This window comes from Vulpes lagopus, chromosome 2 (assembly GCF_018345385.1).
Source record: "Vulpes lagopus strain Blue_001 chromosome 2, ASM1834538v1, whole genome shotgun sequence".
In the NCBI taxonomy this organism is placed as follows: Eukaryota; Metazoa; Chordata; class Mammalia; order Carnivora; family Canidae; genus Vulpes; species Vulpes lagopus.
The window spans coordinates 11,855,771-11,868,074 of record NC_054825.1 but is presented as its reverse complement, the minus strand read 5'-3'; the positions used below and the strand labels follow the sequence as shown (position 1 = coordinate 11,868,074).

General features: G+C 43.8%; 1 protein-coding gene across 1 annotated transcript; it reads right to left on the bottom strand.

Annotated features, from left to right (window-relative positions):
• On the bottom strand, positions 1-9,020 carry PRDX3 (peroxiredoxin 3). The gene is made up of 7 exons (XM_041746670.1): positions 8,926-9,020; positions 7,046-7,181; positions 4,753-4,894; positions 4,057-4,192; positions 2,727-2,830; positions 1,129-1,294; positions 1-792 (listed from the first exon to the last, which is right to left on the bottom strand). Exons 1-7 carry the CDS (start codon positions 8,959-8,961, stop codon positions 739-741), a joined length of 774 nt encoding a protein of 257 aa, XP_041602604.1. The 5' UTR covers positions 8,962-9,020; the 3' UTR covers positions 1-738.
• Between the last annotated feature and the right edge of the window lie 3,284 nt (positions 9,021-12,304).

The following is a 12,304-nucleotide window of genomic DNA, read 5'->3' as shown; positions in this document are numbered from 1 at the left end:
TATTTTAAAATATGTTTATTATGTACTTTACATTGAGCATTTCAGAAAAGAAAATAATTACAATGATTTCAGAATGCAATTCCTGGATTCAATAAATGTCCTCTATAATTATATCCAATCAATATCTAGAGTTGTATGTAGACCCTACGTTAGCTAACAAATAAGTAAAATAACTATGTTAATCTCAGGATGAGAGACACACATGATCACTTAAGTCACTCTGCCACCGTGTTTTTTTTAAAAACATGATTCACATTTGTTTCAAATACATATACAGCCATTGCAAGAGTTACATTAGACCACTGATGTTAACACCTTAAAACTATGTATGATCTTTGCTGCCTTAAAAGAAAATTTAGTTTATCGCAAAGAAATTCAACAAAGTTTTAGGACCTTTGATCACAACCTTCGGTGCTTGTTGTACTACTCTGGTGAACATAAAGGTTCAAGTAAGGCCAACAAAGAAGAATGTTTCCTCTTTCCAATGAAGACATAATGCAAGGACTAGGTGAACTAGCATCCTACAAACTAGCTAGCCATCAAGAGGTTACCAATTAAAGGATGTGAGTACATTTAAAAGCCTTGGCCAGTGTTACAAAAACAAAACATTTAGATTATTTACGAATATAAGCATAATTGTGTTTTATCTTCAATAAATAATCATTTTTGAAATGCTAAAGGTGAGTTCCAACTGCGCTCTTTCCTCATGTGAGAAGAGGTGGGGACACACGGGATGACCTACTGATTTACCTTCTCAAAGTATTCTTTGGAAGCAGTTGGATGTGGCTTGATCTGAAAATACAAAAACATTTAATCAGGTGGCTGACTTTATGATAAAAGCCTCAAAAGTGAATGGAAAACTCTGTTTTTAACCCAAAGTTCTTTAATTTTTTAAAGCATGGTCTGTTTCCTTTAAAATACATGGATGAAAGTTACATCAGCAGCCTGCCTAATCCTTGGTCCCAACCAAACCCCCACCCCTCAGCAGCCTCACCCATTTCTACACTATCTGCACCCTTGCTCCAAGGGTGGGCTCCTTTTGTAGGTACTCTAGGCCAGCAGCCCTGAGGGCAGTGATGACCTGGGACCCTCTGCTGAGGTCTCACTGCTTTTGGAAAAGAAACCTACTGTAGGAGAATCCGGGGTCCAGTTTGCTGGGCAGACTTCTCCATGGGTTTCCACAAACTGGAATGCCTTCACCAAGCGGAGGGTCTCTTCCACACTTCGGCCCACAGGGAGATCATTGACACTCAAATGCTTGATGACTCCATTGGGGTCAATGATGAAGAGACCTCTGCATCAGGATTTAGCCCCAGTTAGTACCTCAGCAGCACAACAACTACGAAGTCTATCTTCTACCTGCTTCTGTCTTTAATTCTCCTCAATAAAGCTTTAAACTTGAGCATATGCTTAAATATGGGGTTTTCACTGTTACACAAAAAGCTTATCACCTCTTACTATTACACAAAAAGCTTATCATCATCTTACTGATGATGTGCCACACAAAGGTGTGAGTGGACCAGGCCAACATAGAAAAGAGCAGAATTTCACACAGAGAAGAGCCACAGAGAACAGACTTCTTTAACATATAAGTGATCTAGGTGTTCTTTGGGCTGCTGTATCAGATCTTGACAAGAAACCAGAGACATATGGGAGGAGACAGATGATTTTATCTATATTCAATAAATACTGACTAAATGAGTGAATTCTTTGGTAAATGGGGGAAAATCACTGGGGAAATCTTAGCAGAAAGAATTTACTGGCCTTAAGTCTAGGCAGAGCAGAAATCTAAAGGAAAACCCAAGACCTTTACTCTTTATCACTTGGCAGCAGTGTAACAAGACGACCTGCCCTGTGGTCTGTGTTCATCTTCTGTACAAGTGCTGGGGTTACCATGACATATGCAGATATGTTTAAACCACAGGTTTTTTTTTTTTTTTTTTTAAAGATTTTGTTTATTTATTCATAGAGCTACACACACACACACAGAGGCAGAGACACAGGCAGAGGGAGAAGCAGGCTCCATGCAGGGAAATTGCCCAACATGGGACTCGATCCCAGGTCTCCAGGATCACACCTGGGGCTACAAGCGGCACTAAACTGCTGAGCCACCCAGGCTGCCCTAAACCACAGGTTTTAACAGTCTCTCTTAAAGGGGTGTGGCATTCCAAGTGTTAATCATGTAGGGAAAAAGCAAGCAAGAGAAAAGGCAAGGTGAAAAGGTACTTCTTTCTCCCTGGGCCTGGCTCTTGGAGGTCTAGGCTTTGAGGCTCAAAGGGTTCTGCCCCAAGCTCCTCAATCACGAGTGGAGCCACGCTGGAATGCATGGTATAGATGTAGATGCAGGGCTAGGATGGAGCAGGGCCCACACTCCAGAAAGCAAGCCTTATCTTACAAACCACTCAAGCCACCCTACACTCCCTTGTCAATCCTAATAGCAAGGGAAATAATGGCAAAATTAGCAAGACCCTACAGGGAAGGGGATCCTTGGAGGACAAAGCCAGCACTCCTCCTTCTTCCCTTGCCAACTTTGTCAAAGCCAGGCCTTAGTTTATTAAATGAAGACAATCTCCCTGGAGTAAAAGAGGCTGAAGCTCCAACGTGGCTCCCAGAACTACAATTCCAGGTATAAGTCAAAAGGAAAGCAGGGCTCCATAAATTCTCTAAGAAGTGGGATGGTGCTTAGCATGAAATAGTTTAAGTTCATAAAAGAAACAAGATCTTACCTTAGAGCAATACCGGGGCCTTCTAACAGCACGCCATAGTCTCGAGAAATCTGTTTAGTCAGATCTGACAGGAGTGCAATGTTCATGTGGCCCAAACCGCCATTCTAACAAAAATGCGAACATGACTGGCTGTTACACAGTGCACTCGTTCTCACCGTTCTCAGCCACGTAATGTGATGTCTGAGGCCAACAAGAAAGGCGACAGGCAGCAGCAATGGAGAACCAAGAGCGGGCTGAGCACTGCTCTTAGCTCTTCTCTGTGAACTCACTCCCTCCCCATAACCACCCTGGAGCAGACACTACTATCATTGCCTTTTTATACACGAGGAAACTGAGGCACACAAAGGTTAAGCAACTTGTTCCAGGGCACAAAACAGGACAGAAGCAGGATTTAAACCCAGAGACCTTTCTTTTTCTAATTCTTGATGCATTCTTTTACTTGAAGGTTAGTTTCTATAGCAAAAAAATGGAAGAGTAATAAAAAGACTGAATAAGGGCACCTGAGTGGCTCAGTCGGTTAAGCATCTGCCTTCAACTCAGGTCATGATCTCAGGGGTCCTGGAACGGAGCCCCACATTGGGCTCCCCGGACAGCGGGGAGTCTGCTTCTCCCTCTCCCTTTGTGCTCTCTCTCTTGCTTTTCTCAAATAAATAAATATTTTATTTTATTTTTTATTTTTTTAAATTTTTATTTATTATTTATGATAGTCACACACAGAGAGAGAGAGAGAGGCAGAGACATAGGCAGAGGGAGAAGCATGCTCCACGCACCGGGAGCCCGACGTGGGACTCGATCCCGGGTCTCCAGGATCGCGCCCTGGGCCAAAGGCAGGCGCTAAACCGCTGCGCCACCCAGGGATCCCTAAATAAATATTTAAAAAAAATAAATAAAAGACTGAATAATTTGGTATTGATAGTTCAGCAAAATGGCTAGAAATTTTGATTCCTCCAAGCATTTTTAGACAAGAAAAGTTATCACGCAGAAGAGTGAAATCAGAGAACCTAACCACCACCCCACAAGCCACGCAGAGTATGTGGGATCTACAAGGTACCCTTGAGAGAGGAGGCAATGAACCCCAGCTGGGCACCCCCCACAACCCTGTGTCCCAACCCTTTGTACCTTGGAAAACACACATGTAGTGGGCAGTAAATTTAGGCAATGCTAGGCAAGATATGGACAGAGTTTCATAGAACTTGCCAGAAGCTTCAAGCCCACAAATAGCCCATTTCAGCACTAGTTCATGCTTTAACAACTTCTAGGTTAGTCTTTCATGGGATCTTTTCAGTTTAGGGGATCCTAAGTGCAAAGGCAGGGGCACTGCACTTTATACCTTCCGTGGTGTGTTGATCCAGGCGAGATGGGTGAAGTGGGAATCCACTGACACTGCAACAACATCACAGTTCACGTCGTGAAATTCTTTGGCTTTGTCACTGAAAGCAACAATTTCTGTAGGACACACAAAGGTGCTAGAAAAAAAAAGGGCAGAAATTCCCATCAGAGAATTTAAAAACAAGGATTTAAAATTTAAACACAGGTAGTCTAAAAACTAGTTCAACTTGCTTAAAGGTGAAAAAGGCAAAAACAATTAACCACCCTCATTGTACTCACCTCTCTTAAGAATCATATTAAAAAATGGGGTCAGGCAGGGGAAAAGAGGCATATTCTAAGAATAAAGAAACAATTAAATAAAGTAGCTTTGTGAGAAAACCCATTTTATTATCTTTACCTTTCTCCTTTCCCTCCAGACCAGGGAAAACTTCCTTACAGCCTGGCTTACAGGAACCACCATTCGGGAGCACATAGAACAGAGCCGTATTAAAACCCTACCCCATTAACAAGAATGCCACCCCATCCTCTAAATTTATGAGATTAGCTGCAGATGCAAGCTGTACTCAGCAAGGCCACTAGTGATAAAAGGACCCGAAAGAACCCTTCCTTGACCAGGAGAGCAACCAGAGATAGGAAATGTCAGGGACCTTTGCTTGCTCTCAGAATGACATTACAGCACCACAGAAATCACACTTACAAGTCCAACGGATAGAAGAAAAGCACCAAATATCTCCCCTTAAAGTCATCAAGGGTTAGGTCTTTAAACTCTCCGTTGACAACGGCAGTGCCCTTAAAGTAGGGCGCGTGCTGGGTGACGGCAGGAGCGTGGTAGGAGGAACCTGAAGGAAGCCCACACATACACATAGTTCATCATCTGCTAAATCACACACTTATTTTTTTTTATATATTTATTTTTATTTTTATTTTTTATTTATTTATGATAGTCAGAGAGAGAGAGAGAGAGGCAGAGACACAGGCGGAGGGAGAAGCAGGCGGAGGGAGAAGCAGGCTCCATGCACCGGGAGCCTGATGTGGGATTCGATCCCGAGTCTCCAGGATCGCGCCCTGGGCCAAAGGCAGGCGCCAAACCGCTGCGCCACCCAGGGATCCCAATCACACACTTATTTGACTTTATTCAACTCTCTCATGATAATTAATTAGTAGTATAAATCAATTAACTCTATATCTTAGGTAATTTGTCCCCCCTTCTGTATCTTAGTTTAACGCTATATCTTAGGTAATTTGTCCCCCCTTCTGTAGTTCTAGATCGTACCCAAATTCAATTCAAAAATACTATGGGGACTGAAAAGACTAAGAAGATGATGTCAGAAAATGATAGGGATGGAATTAAGATAGAATGGAGGAGGACAGGAGCCTAGGGATAGATTCTAAATATGGTTCAGCTGTTGCCATACCCAGGAGGGACAGGGAAGAGGGAATAGGGCATGTGTGGGGAACAGCCCGTGGCAGTCTGATTAGAACACAGAGAGCAGGTGTGTTTGGAAGGAAGCGTAGGAGACAAAGCAAGAAAGGTTGAAGGCCACACTCTGAGGGCCCTTAAATATCAGGCTAGAGTTTGTTCTTAAAAGAGTCCTCACTGGAGATTTCCATGTAGGACATAGAAGGTAAATCAGCTGTTTTTAGGAAGCTAAGTCTGGCTGGGAAGGGTAAGGAGAGCAGGAGGGAGACTGTATTAGAAGGGGTTTCAGTGATCTTAATAAGATGTATGGATGGGAGCAGTGTGCCTGAGAAGGACAGGAGGGAAGGAAAGGATGCAAGAGATGTATTAGAACTGGAGGGGACTCACTTCCACCTGGGAACTTGGGACAAAATATCAAAATGTCTGGTCTTCAGAAACAGTGGGAGCTGCTGGTGTGGGGTTTGGGACAGAGAACAAGGAAAATTTTAAATGTGGGTCATCAAATCACTACTAGAAATTTTTTTTAAAGCTCCAGGGTTGTGGAACTGTGAAACTTTTCAGAACATTTCGCCCACAAACGAAGGCTTTGCTAAAGTGGTTCAGTAGGTTAAGCATCTGCCCTCGGCTCAGGTCATGGTCCCAGAGTTCTGGAACTGAGTCCTACATAGGGCTCCCTACTCAGTGAGGAGTCTGCTTCTCCCTCTCTGCCTGAAGCTTCCCCTACTTGTGTTCTCTTTCTGTCAAATAACTAAATCTTAAAAAAAAAAGGGGGGGGGGAGGTGTGGGACAAATCTAAAGGAGGTATTTTCAAGTACCACTCATTATCTGAGGCTGATCTTAGCAAAGCCCACATTCTAGAAAATGCAGTGTAAATCTCAAGAAATACCAGATAATGGAGGAATCCATGCTCTAACATGGCCAGGTCTGAATCTAAAAGCCTTGGTTCTAACAGGCTGTCGGTCACTGCCAATTATCTCATGTCCCCTCACACACAGGGTCCAGGAGGCATCTGAGTCCCCCCACTCCCCCAACCTATGTGTTCCTCAACACAGAACATAAAAACCTCTGGTGACCAACAAGGAAATGTGACACAAGAGCAGTGTGCCTCGGTAATTCTCAATCCTGACTGGACATTAGAATTATTCGTGAACTTTTAGGATATACTAATAAAGGAATTAAAAGATATGAACTTCCAGTTACAGAAAGATGGACGGGGGGGTGGGGACGGACAGCACAATGAATAGTTAATAATACCATAGCAACTTTGTATGGTGACAGATGGCAGCTAGATTTATCATGGTCATCACCACCTAACGTATATAAATCTTGAATCACTATGCTGTACATTTGAAACCAATATTATGTCAACTACATTCTGATTAAAAAACCAAAAAACCAAAATGATGTCCTGGTCTCACCTCAGATACTGACTTAATTTGTCAAGGGTGGGACTGGGGTAGTGGTATAGTTTCCAAAGCTCCCCAACCGAGTCTAATGTATACCCAGGCTTCAGAGCCCATGGTGCGAGATGATTCATACTGCCTGGGCCAAACCAAGGCATAATACTTACTGGTGCTAAAAGCGAATTTTGCTTGACCAGAACCAGACCACAATACATTGGTCAGGCATGTTCTTCTGGAAGCAGCAGGTCTAAGGGCTGCGGAGGCAGAGATGCCCCATGGAATAGCACTCACATGTCGGGCAATCTGGAAAGAGAAACACTTTATATTAGAAAGTAGCCTGAAGGCTGGCCCGGCTGAAAGAGCACCAGGCCATTGGGCCTCAGCAATCCTCGTTCCTGTGAACTAAACACCAAACCCCGTAACAGTGTAGAATGAATCTCAATGTTCTTTAACATTCCTATTCCTTTCTGCTTCCTTCTTTCTCAAGACTGCAAGAGGGGGTAGGGGAGATGCTGGTCAAAGGGTACAAAGTTGCAGTTATGTAGGATGAATTAGTCTAGAGATCTAATGTAGGGTAATGATGACTATACTTAATACTGTACTGAACACTGGGAATTTGCTAAGATTTTTTTTTTTTAATTTACTTATTCATGAGAGACACAGAGAGAGAGAGAAGCAGAGGGAGAAGCAGGCTCTATGCAGGGAGCCTGACATGGGACTCGATCCCCGGACTCCAGGATCAGGCCCTGGGCTGAACCCGGCGCTAAACCGCTGAGCCACCCGGGCTGCTCGGAATTTGCTAAGAGAGTAGATTTCAGGCACACTCCTCACTCATCAAGCACAAAAAACGGTAATTATGTGAAGAGATGCTGGTCTATAGTAATCATTTCATTATGTATATGTATACAAATCATCTTGTACATCTTAAATATACATAACTTTTATTTTAAAAATATATACATAATTCTTAAAAACCCTGCAAAGCAGAGGGGAATTATAAGACGATAAAGACTCCACGCTCTTAAGAACACCACAGAGGGGGATCCCTGGGTGGCGCAGTGGTTTGGCGCTTGCCTTTGGCCCAGGGCTCGATCCTGGAGACCCGGGATCGAATCCCACATCAGGCTCCCGGTGCATGGAGCCTGTTTCTCCCTCTGCCTATGTCTCTGCCTCTCTCTCTGTGACTATCATAAATAAATAAAAATTAAAAAAAAAAAAAGAACACCACAGAGGATTCAAAAACCAAGGGGACTTGGCCAGGCCCTGCATATTTACGCCCTTTACCAGCATGACCTGCTAATAAGCATGTTCAATCATGTCAAGGTTTTCCCAGAAAAGACCAAGCCCCCCACAGAGAAGCAAACAAGTAGAGCAAAGTTCACACTCTGGGAAATTTTGAACAGGCCTCAAGGGGATTATTTTTTTTGCTCAACTATCGCGTCTAGCATGACTCAGGGAAGAAGAGCCTGCAGTTCAACCAAGCCAAGGAGAAGGGGGAGGGGGGCTACCAAAAGGGTACTAGGCTTTGCCGGGAGGAGGGGGACAGACCCAGGGGATGGGAGGAATGCTAAAGTGCAAAGTGCCTTTTGCACTTTCGCACTCTGTACTTCAGCACTTTGGTTTCCATCCACCATTTGGTAGATACTCGCTGCAACGCCCTGATGTTGGCATCACTCTACCTTAAGGCGAGGACACTAAACCGAGGTTCCGAAAAGGGAAGTCACGTGTCCAAGGTCATAGAGTAGCTACAGAACAGGGAACGGGGGTCAGGGCGCCTGCCTCCCGGGCGAGGTGCTCAGGTGCACCGAGGGCTGCGGACCCTCGACCCGGAGCGAGGAGGGACTGGAGGAGGGGACGGGAATGAGGCGGGGGACGGTTCTGCGCAGGCGCACTCCCTACGGCCGAGGCCTCCGGGGCCGTTACCCGCTGGCGCCCTCCAAGAAGGGCGAAAGGCCCCCCGGCCGCAGGGAGCAGGATCCTATGTGGGAAGCACGTTCTCGGAGCCACTGTTGTGTCTCCGCGCCTGTCCCCGCCGGCAGGCACTCACCGAAGCCCGGAGGAACCTTCCCACCGCGGCCGCCATCTTCAGTGCGCGCGGGATTCGCGGGACTGGCGGGCACGCAGAGGGGGCGGGGCTTGTGGGGGCGGACCCGGGGGTGGGGCCTCCGGCGGGGCGGGGCGGGGGCGGGGCCTGAGCGGGGGGCGGGGCCAGGCCCGAGCGGCGGGGCGGGGCTGGAGTCTGGGCGGGAAAGATGACTTCCCCACCTTTTGCTTGGACCTTCCTTGGGTCAACTCACCTGTCAAGTGCCTCAGCCCCAATTCCGAAGAGAAAATTCTAGGAGAAAATTCCCGTCGCGGCTTCTAAGTAACGGAATGCTTGGGAAACCAATACCTCACTTCTAAGTGTCGCCCCATCCTAAAAAGGACTAATCCAGGTGGGGAGCTTCTGCTTTATATGGCTAACCTGTGTGGATAACTGTTTCTACCCGTCCTGCAAATGTCCTTCTGGATTCTGCAGGAAACGGAATTAATTTTAATGCAATTTTTGTCCGTTAATGAGCCAAGTGGGCCATACACATCAAGTTTTTGGGTTCTGAAAACTTTTGGGATGCTGTCTGGACTTCCATTGGCCTCTCTTCCCAAAACTGGAAGAACTGGGATAAATTTAAATTCTATTTTCTGTCAATTAGAAAGCCAAGTGCTCAGTGGTGATCATGGTACTTTGAAGCAAGTTCATCAAACACAGATAAAAATCACACGTTGGCTTTTCGGTAAATGCAGATTCTAAGTAGGTATTTTCCGGACATCAGTCATTCCGCTACCAACATAGTTTCTTGAATCTGCATATCATCTGCATATTATTTACTATTTTCTTTAAGTTGACTCAATTTTGAAAAACGTAAATGAATTTATTTGAAAGAATATGTTAAATAACTTAAATGGAAAACCTTATAACTTGCTATGAATAGAAAGTAATTAAAACAAACACATTAAAACAAAATGTTATTAAGTATCAAGTAGGTACAGTTGCCTGCTGAAAATCTGAGACTTTGTAAAAAGGGAAATGGAGAGATGGCTAGCAACATCCTGGTATCACATGGGGTTCTCTTTATGTAATACGAAGAATTTAAAGAGCATTAAAAGGGTAATAATTTTCTCACTTTGGGCCTTAACATTATTTATTTTGCTCCTCACATAAATCCTTGTATGCACCACTAGTACCGCAGTGGGTACCAGCCCCATGCTTTGGAATGGACTGCCTTAGAAGCTAAAGATGAGAATCTAAAACGATCTGACCATTTTGGAAAATTCCGTGTCAGTATTTAGTAAACTGAATATATGGCTCAAATAATTTCAGTCATAGGCTTATGCCCCAAAAATGTATGTATCAGTTTATCAAAAGACATAGGCTAGAAAGTTCATAGCAACACTATGTTAATGACACAGAGATAAAATACACAAATGCCCATCAAAATCATAGAATGAATGAATAAATTATGATATTGAGAATGAATGCATGGCAGTGACATGCAACAAGATGGGAGAGTTTCACAGACACGATGTTGAGTGAAAGAAGCCAGACATGAGAAAGGAGACACAATATGGTTCCATTTATATGAAATTCAAGAACAGGAACAACTAATATATAGTGTTTGAAGTCAGAATGGTGTTGACCTTGAGAAAATGGGAATTGGGGGAGAGTAATGAGAAGACAAGAATAGGGAGCAAGTAATATTTTATCTTTTGACCTAGCTTAAAGTTAATAGTTGTATTTACTTTGTGAGCTTTCATGAAGCTGTACACTTATGATTTGGGCAGTTTTAAATGTCATACTCCAATTTTTTAAAAATATTTTATTTATTTATTCATGAGAAACAGAGAGAGGCAGAGAGAGAAGCAGGCTCCCCATGGGGATTCTGATGTGGAACTCAATCCCAGGACTCCGGGATCACGCCCTGAGCCAAAGGCAGATGCTAAACTGCTGAGCCACCCAGTCATCCCAATGTCACACTCCAATTAAAAGTTTATATATATATATACATATATACACACACAATGTGTGTATATATATATATACACATATATATAAAAGAAGCAAGGGACTACAAATTTCTCAATCATTTCCCCTTAGTACCTGCCTTGTGTTTAGTGGGTGTTCATAACATGTTTGTGAACAGATGTTTGAAAAGGAAGGGAGATCATAACCTGAGAGCTCAAAATCATACTGTAGTGTGTAATGGAATATTATTCAGCCATAAAAAGGAATGAAGGTTTATACATATTGTAATATGTATGAACTGAAAGAAGCATTATGCTGACTAATAGAAACCAAATCCAAAAGGCCAAATGTTGTATGATTCCTTTCATATGAAATATGAAGAATAAGGAAATCCATATAAGGAGAAAGAAAATTGACAATTGCCAAGTGTGGGGAGGAGGAGGCAGAGGCACTGACTGCTTAATGAGTACAGGGTTTTCTTTTCAGAGTAATGAAAATGTTTTGGAACTACAGAGAAGTGGTGATTGCACAATGTTTTGAATGTCCTTCTTTTAAAATATTTTATTTATTTATTCATAGAAACACACAGAGAGAATGAGAGGCAGAGATACAGGCAGAGGGAGAAGCAGGCCCCATGCAGAGAGCCTGACGTGGGACTCGATCCAGGGTCTCCAGGATCACGCCCTGGGCTGCAGGTGGTGCTAAACTGCTGCGCCACTGGGGCTGCCCATGAATGTTCTTCATATCACAGGATGGTGCATTTTAAAATGGTTAATTTTATATCAGGTGAATGTTACCTCAAATTAAAAAAAAAAAAAGTAGGGATGCTATGGTCTAGCCCAGTGATTATTTGTAGACAAGAAAATGGAGACTCGGAGATGGAGAGATATTCCCAAAGTCATGTAGGTGGTTGGAAGCAGAGATGGGACTAGAACCCAGAACATCCTCATACCTGACCAGCAAGTATATGAGCTGGAAAAGGTGAGGGGGCAGGGAGACAGAGAAAAGGCAAGAGGTAGCTTTTCTCTTCCCATGTTCCTTAGACCCATAGCCCTTTGGTGTCCACCTCTCCTTTTCTCCTTTTCTCTAGCATTTTAAAAAAAGATTTTATGTATTTATTCATGTGAGACACACACAGAGAGAGGCAGAGACATAGGCAGAGGGAAAAGCAGGCCCCATGCAGGGAGCCTGACGTGGGACTCGATCCTGGGTCTCAAGGATCAGGCCCTGGGCCAAAAAGGCAGTGCTAAACCGCCGAACCACCCGGGCTGCCCTTCTCTAGCATTTTGGAGGACACCTCTCTCTCCTATTTTATGCACATGTCCTTTAGTTTCCACACATAGGCAGTTTGGTTCATAACTACACTTAACTGTGATATAAATCACAGTGCAAACAAAACAACAGAACCAAGTGGAGTTCCCTCTCT

Coding starts and splice junctions, on each gene's coding strand:
- PRDX3 (XM_041746670.1), bottom strand. CDS start 8,961: ATGGCGGCCGCGGTGGGAAGGTTCCTCCGGGCTTCG. Junction 7,182..8,925: donor GAAGGTTCCTCCGGGCTTCG/GTGAGTGCCTGC, acceptor TTCTCTTTCCAG/ATTGCCCGACATGTGAGTGC. Junction 793..1,128: donor GGACCCCGGATTCTCCTACA/GTAGGTTTCTTT, acceptor TTGTATTTTCAG/ATCAAGCCACATCCAACTGC.